Source organism: Primulina eburnea, unplaced genomic scaffold, assembly GCF_022965805.1.
Source record: "Primulina eburnea isolate SZY01 unplaced genomic scaffold, ASM2296580v1 ctg448_ERROPOS400000+, whole genome shotgun sequence".
NCBI classification, from domain to species: Eukaryota; Viridiplantae; Streptophyta; class Magnoliopsida; order Lamiales; family Gesneriaceae; genus Primulina; species Primulina eburnea.
In genome coordinates, this window is record NW_027331260.1 from 372,869 (window position 1) to 381,194 (window position 8,326).

At 36.1% G+C, this 8,326-nt stretch overlaps 1 protein-coding gene across 1 annotated transcript; it reads right to left on the reverse strand.

The window, feature by feature from the left end:
• Positions 1-795: 795 nt before the first annotated feature.
• On the reverse strand, positions 796-2,647 carry LOC140821187 (uncharacterized). Its single transcript, XM_073181599.1, has one exon. The coding sequence runs from the start codon at positions 2,375-2,377 to the stop codon at positions 1,085-1,087; it is 1,293 nt and encodes a 430-aa protein (XP_073037700.1). The 5' UTR covers positions 2,378-2,647; the 3' UTR covers positions 796-1,084.
• Between the last annotated feature and the right edge of the window lie 5,679 nt (positions 2,648-8,326).

Below are 8,326 nucleotides of genomic sequence, written 5' to 3' on the forward strand. Positions count from 1 at the left end.
CTAGTCCGTGCAAATTGTTTTCAATGGTACTAGTCCCGGCTAATAGGCGTCCTAATTTTTTACTTGTGGTCAGTTCTAGGAAAGAAATTTGAATAATTGGATTTCAAATTTGAAATTCATTGTCATGTCCGGAAAAGTTACACATCGATAAGTCCTAAATAAATTCAAACTCATGGACTTATGAATCAAGCAAACATGTTAACGCTATCCTCGGGTAAAGAGAGGGCACAACTTATTGAACAGAGGTTTTAAGACAAACACCTTCGATCTATATATGTGAACATGTTTCAGCCGCAGAGCCATTGGCTCGGAAGATGTGTTTAGGCATGTCTCAAACCTCTAATGAACATTTCATGCGCAAAGGCACACCAAGCAAGAAAAACCATAGAAAACAACTCCTCAAATGGCACAACTCAAAAACTGTCATCCAGTTTTGAAGATTTGAACTGAATCACGAACAACGAAATGAATATTAACCAACTCGGACATGAATGGAAGTGATCTAAAGGTTAAAGCAGCCTTTGGAATCTTAATTCTCAATAGCAGAGCCCCCGAAACACAGGGATGTTTTTGCTGCAACGGATCTGTACATAAGATTAAGAATTTTTTGCAGACTAAACTTGCTATCAAATTTTCCCTTTCCTAACTTCTTATGCCCTTCATAATTCAAAATCAATCTGCACATTTGGTTGTTGAACAAAGCAAGATACTCAAAGTAACGCACCAACATCAGTTTCGACGAAAAGTAGAGAAACCTATCTTGCAAGCATTATAGCATAGAAGATAAAACACATAGAAATGCAACCCACTTTATTATCCATTATATCATACCAATACTACCAACTAGCGCAGAGCACGCCAATATATAGTATGTACATTCAAGCAAAATACTTCCCTAACGAAAAATAAAAATAAAAAGATGGAATTCATCCGTTGGTATCATGCCATATCATTTGGCATAGCTGGTATATGAAACCAATGCACATAATGAAAGTATAGACTGGAAAATTAAAGGCCACTATGATAATCAACAATCGCAAATCAATGGCTGGAGTTCCCGAAAATCTGAAGGATGCAACCAATATCATGACTTGATATGCTCGTCGTCGTCATTCTCCACATCCCAAGTAAGCTCTTCATCTTGTTCAGCAGCACTCAACCGTTTTCGCAAATCAGCCAAATTACCGGTACTAGAGCTCCCATGATCGGTGATCTTGCCCTCATCACCACTGCCAAAAGCAGCTTCTATCTCATCCCACCCAACGTAATCCTCATCGAACCGCTGACTTGAAACCACTGAAAAATCACTTTCTATTTTTCCTTCTGAGCCCTCTTTGTCATTAGATTTCAATCTCTCCTCTAAACTCTCCTCACCGGCAGAATTTTCACTTTTTGACCAAGATAAACCAGCTTCATCCTCATCATCCCTTTCCACTCCTTTCTCTCCACTTTTCAGCTGTAAAGTGTGCGCTTTCTTTTCATTATCCTCCATATCTTTGTTCAACTCATCCTCATCAAATCCAGCTCTCCCTTTGTTATCATCATTGTCATCGTCATCAACATCCCAGCTCAACTCCTCTTCCTCCTCGATAGCTCGTTTCACAAACCTCGCTCTTGCTTCCTCGGCTTCAATAACCTTCTGTACCTTATAAAAATACAGACACCAAAAAGTCTCCTCATCAACTTTCTTCGGCACAACCTCGTCATAAATTTCCCCGATCACCCCATTTTCCTCCACCAATCGCTCGATTTCCCCACCCTTTTCCTCAAGTCTAAATCCCATTTTCCACTCACTATAATCACTATCCTCCACCTCCTCACAATATGTCTTAACACTGCATTGTAAACTACGAACCATAGCATCTATTCTACTGTACGGCTTAACATTTTCACTAAATCCCAAATCTTTTCCGTAGTTCCCATTATCCCCGGCATCACCGCCAATTTCATCGAAATGGGCACCGAAAAAACCACCTTGAGAAGCTAAATTCAAATCTTTAGTAATAATCTCGGAGACGGTGGAGCCCACGTTGTCAATTGCCTGTCCTACAGCTTCAAGTGACTCCTGAGCAATAGCGGCGCCGGACTCAAGCCGGGACGGTAAGTTTTGAACGGCTCGGCTAGCGGCTTGCCGTATAACTGACGTTTCCTTCTTCAAGCCAGAGCTAAATTCTTGGATATCTTTATAGTAATTATCCAAAAGGGTTTCCGATTTAGACGTTATGGCACTGAAAATGGTTGACCCAAATGCCCATGGGTTCGATGGCGGGTCGAGCTCGGAAGGAGACGTGGTTTGAGCATCATCCGGTGAAGTGGAGGTGGAAGTGAGTGAAGGGGAGGGCGTGGGATTCGAGAAGACTGATTTGAAGAAATCCATGGTGAAATTGAATTGGGTTTTCGAATCAGACGATGATTGAACTCAATTTCGGCTGTCGAGTTACACGCACAGGGCAGGGTGTCGAGTCAGATTGAATACTTTCTCAAAACCGAAGAAGACGAAAGCATATGCGCAAATATAATAATGCGATCGAGATATGTATCGACGGTGCTATTTTTGTGGATGCATCCTAATTTTACACGAATACACTTTCGTAACACATTGAAATTGAAATATATTTTCATAAACTGTGTTTCTAAATAAGAAAAAGAAAGAAACATTAACTTTAATATATTAAGATAGTAATCATCTAATGTGGGTAGGAAAATAAAAATCTATATATAGAGATATGGGAAAATTATGCGTTCTGTTATCTCATCGGAGGATGTAAATTTTTTAATGATATTATTAAGGAAAAAATTTGACGGATCATATTTGTGAGACGGGTTTCTTATTTGGGTCATCCATGAAAAAGTATTACTTTTTATGCTAAGAGTATTAATTTTATTGTGAATATGGATAGGGTTGACCCGTCTCACATATTATGATCCGTGAGACGGTCTCACATGAGATCCTCTCATTATTAAAATCATATGAGATTTAGAATACATGTTTTTAGGGGATTTTTATGTAGAGCTCATGCCCGTACCTAGTGTGAGTCGAGTGAGTCCCATTTCCATAAAAGTCAATCAAAATCCATCAACTCCACAAAAGTTCACTTTTTAAAAAAAGTCATTAAAAGTTATTAAAAGTTTAAATTGAATACATCACCTAAGTTTAAGAGAAAGAACAAAATAAAACAGTTACGTGGCAATGCATGTTGCTTTATGTCCTCCCCAACTCTCATATCTCTACCTCCACTGCCCTCTATCTTCTTCCTGAAGGAAAAAAAAGTATTCAAAGGTAATATCAAAAGAGAAGAAAATATGGCACGTTCAATGCAAATATTTCGTTTGAACACAATCATATGTTATTTAATTGAAAAAAGTTCTTCCATTGATTGATTTTTTTTTGTGAAGACAAAATAATTTCACATAAATTGTTTGTGGTTTTGAACTCATAAATTTGTTAAATATATATGATAGATTTCAAGAAAATAAGTCGATTTGAAACAAAAAAATTACCTAAATCGAAATTTAAATCGTATAAGAAAGAAAAATTAAGTGTTGTAAAGTAGTGCGGAGGAAAGTGGAACGGAAATAGGATATTTATAGACAATTTGCGACTGTTACCGAAGGTTTCTAACAAACCGTCGCTATTAGCGACGGTTTAAATATAATTGTCGCTGATTTACGGTGGTTAGCGACGGTTTAATAAAAATTGTCGCTAAAAGCGACGGTGTTAGCGACGGTTATACTGTCGCCGATTTAAAATGACGACGGTTTATATAGCGACGGGTTTTTGAAACCGTCGCAATGTCCAAACCGTCGCTAAGTTAAAATTTCTCAACATTTTCCGCAGCGTGCTATCAATGCACGCCGTGAATGCATAGGGTATTAACAACGCACATTATTGCACGCTGCGGATAGTATATGATATTACATTCCACAGCATGCTTTTAATGCACGCCGTTAATGTATATGTTATTAACGACGCGCATTAAAAACACGTTGCAGAAAGTATATAATATTTACAGCACACATAAAATGCACGCTGCAGATATTAATTTCCGCAGCGTGCTTTTGATGCACGCCGTTATTTCTGTCAAATGCAAAAATATGAACAGCGTACATATTGATGCACGCTGTTAAAAGCACTACTCGCAACGTACTTTTAATGCACGCTGTTGATAACATGCTGCGGAAAAATCATTTTTCTTGTAGTGAAAGTTTTGACTTCCATTAAGTTTTTTTGTGTGATGTTGCAATCTTATGCCGCCATAACGAACGATCAAAAGCTATTTTTGTTGAGTGATTTAATTGAGATATCTAATATCTCATTTCACATAATCCATGAGGTTATACTAGTAACAATTTGTAATCCATGAAAGGGATTTGAGGGATTTTCCGTGAAAGGTTGGGCTACTTGGTGTCTAAGGTTGGGTACCGTCCACAAAAATAGAGAAGAGGTGGTGCAGCAAGGGGTTCAATGGAGTAAAAATTACATTCGAGAATATCAGCATACATTAACTTGCATGAAGGTGTATGACGAGAAGGAATCGGCCACTTCTCGAGAACACTGGAACTCCCCGCCAATTGGCATTTTGTGACTTGATGTAGATGCTACTACTCAAAATCGTATAGTGTTGGTAGAGTGGTGTGGTATCATGATGGAAACATTCTACTAGCCTTTGGGGAGAATATATCTAAGCATGTATGTCATGTCCCAAAACCGAGACGTTACGGATATCGCCGTTGCAATAAAAAATTATATTCCAATACAACAAGCCTCATAAGTTATAGATTCCGAAACTCGAAAAACAATTTTTATTCATAAACTTCTAAATGATATTGTCTTATACATATTCAAATATTGCTTTACAGTGGCGAAAATGTAAAATAAAGTCTATATCAAAAAGAAAGGAATGCTTAACAATAAATAAATCTAGACTACTGAAATGTCCAAATTATCTTCACCGGCCCCAAATCTGGATCTACTCATCTTCCTCAATTTCTTCCAAATTCTTATCTAAGAGAGGTTTTCAGTGGGTAAATGATATGATTGTCACTTAGTAAATGGAGGAATCCTCCCAACCTTTAAATAATTTTAAATAGAATACGCAATACAAGCACTTTGCAGAACATAAATTTTAGAAAAACGGGAATATTTTATGCACTAAACATATTACGAATTTGTTGGCTAACTGATATCAGTCCTCTATATTTTAATCCTCTAATGGATAAGGCAGTAATCGTAAGCATCAATTAGTAATATTCAAAATATATTCCTACTATTTGTTCATAATTTCAGCACTTCAATTATACACTTTTCAAGAATGAAACTTTAAACACATAAAACCCATCCCGATAAGTTTTAAATTAGAAATAACAAGTTAAAACATAAATCCCACTTACCGTAGATTGCTAACAATATTTCGTAGAAATCTGAAAAGTAATATTTCCTTCCATTAAATTTGTGTGATACCAACTCAGATATTCACGTGATATTTGTAAAAATCTGACTGTTAGTCTCCCAACTGCTCCTACGTCAAGATAAAACACAAGATATGTTTATGGATGATTGGGGACTTCAACTGCTCTTACGCCACCCCTTCTATCACCTCGAGTATAATATACTTGAATTCTTTGGTTTATACAACACCTTGTACAAACCCACCCAGTATAGGACTTACCCACTACCTAACTGAATTCCAAGTCTAGGATGAAGGCTTCACCTTCCAGCCAACATTTGTTTAATGTCTGTGTATCAAAGACTACATACACAAGTTTTACATCTTTGTGCAAGACGGTATTTGAGTGGTGGTGTGTGTGTGGTGTGTGTGTGAACTGATATCTGAAAACAACTCGAAAGGTGTTCTCACACACTGAGGGAAATAAACTTCTACACTAAGATGATATAACTTGGACTGTTCCCTCGATTGGGCTGATTGCTTCTTTTTAAGCCGATATGCAATAAGCGTGCCTTTCTTTTCTCTCTTGTTTTCCCGCCTCTTATTCATTGTTGATGGTCTTGGTCTGTATTTATAGCAGTAATACGACTGTACATCAAGACTCATCACATGTGATCCTTGCAACTTGAATGCGTTCCTTGAAATTTTTGTGTCGACTTTTTCAACAGCCATTCTGGAACATTTTGTCTTTAAGCTTTGCTGCAACGTCCATTATTGTACAATTGATAGTACCGTTGCTTTTGTACCTTTGTGCACAGCTGGATCCCATTGAATAAGTTTGTTGAATTCTGCAACTGATTGGTTCTAACTGTTGCTCTGAACTGGTCATCTGAACTACTCTTCAGTTGGGCTGGTGAAATCAGTTGACTCGTCAGTGGAACTGATTTCACTCTTTCAGTTGAACTGGTCAGCTTGGCTTTTAATCAGTTGAACTCTTCATCAACTGGTCGGGCTTCTGAAGGTCTTATGTTGAACCACCAATCGGCAGGACAATCAGTTGAACTTGTTTACGATTCATCAGTTAAACTGGTTCAATTCGATTAATCAGTTGGTACTTTCAGTTTGCATTCTTCGATAACTTCAGTTTTTGCTCGATAACTGATCAGTTCCAGTCCTGATCAGTTTCAATTTCTGCGTACTTAGGTAAAATCATTAGAAGCACAATAACAAGTTTTGTTAATATCAAAATCAAGCGATTTTAAAAAATTTAAAATCATTAGAAACACAATAACATCCACTTTTTTGATGATCACAAAACTTGAACATTTAAAACGATTTTAAAAATTTAAAATCTTAAACTTTAACTGATTCTCCCCCTTTGTGAGAATAAAAAATATTTAAAACAATTAAAAGAAAATTTTTCAGTTCGAGAAATAAGAAAGCTCGCCCTCAATAACTTAATTTAAAAGTGAGTTTAAAACAAATTTAAAATATTTTTCAGTTCGAGGGAAAGAAAGCTCCCCCTCACTAACTGAATTAAAAACTCCTCTTTAAATATAATTATCTACGCAAAAATTTAGTAGCTTTAATCATTCAAGCAGTTTAGACAAGAAATCTGGAGGTATCAGTTCAATCACATAGAAACATAATTGGATAAACATGATGTTTATTTAATCAAATAGATCTCCCTTTTATTATACATTTAAGTACACCATCAGTTATAAGGGAAAATTGCTACTACAATAGCATATTTTAAACAACATCAATTATCAATTAGTTTATGCATTACAGAACTGAATATACCAACAATTGGTTATCTTGAACTCTTGAAGTGCTGCAATTGTAGAGCCCAAAATTAGTACACGTAAAACCCATGCATTTATTTAATTGTTAAATTATTTATTTAAGTTTAAAATGATTTATAGCGATGCATGATTTATTCAAATGCATTATTTTAAATTAATTATGCTTATGTGATGCACGTTACATGTTTTCTTGAGTTTCATGTTTCAGGCGATTATTCGATGCGGGATCGAGGAAAGGAGACCGATGACGATTTTTTTTTCAGTAATTTTAAAATGCGGTGTTTTATGTTAAATTGGAAAGAGGCATTTTAAAAGATTTATTAGTTTTAAGCATTTTAATAGCCTAAATTATTTGTTTAGGGATTTTAGAGTTTTGAAACTTTTGAAGTTTAGCAAGTGTGCATTTTATTTTTTCATTGAGGGATTTTAGTAAAGCTAGTGCTTCATTTAACATTTAATTAGTGGTTAAACTTTAATTAAGCAATTTTACTCCCTAATTATCACCTAAACACATGCACACACACACATGTTCATGCCTACACACACACACAGAGTATTTCCCTTGCACTTTCATTTTATTTCTAAGAAAGAAAACCTAGGGTTCTACAAGTTCTTGCAGCCGCCACCTTTCCTTCTATTTCCAGCAAATTTCGTGTATTTCCTTCAAAGAAAATCGAGCCACCATCGTCCGGATCAACGTTCGCTCCGTCTCCGCTTCGGTATCGTCGGTTCGGTAAATTTTAAGATCAAAAGAAACGTATATTCTATTTTTCTTACGTCGATCATGTCATAGTATGTGTTGCGTTGTTTTTATGCGTAAAAATACATGTGTGAAGTGTAAAGTTTGAGCGGTAATTGTTTAGATCGAATTTTGAACGTTTCTGGATCTGAAAATCTCGTTTTTACTGTTCGTTTAAAAATTGCGATTTTTCGGTCGCGATTTTGAGAAAACTTTCAACATGAAAATCGTAGAACTTTTCAATACCTTTGATTTGATATAAAATTTGAAGTATTTGGATAAAATTGAGTGAGTTATGGTGATTTTTGTGGGACTGCTCAAACCGTGTTTTCGAAAATATGTTATTGATGTGTTCTTGAAGTTTTTGAGTTATAGGCTTCGTTGGGAACCGTTGG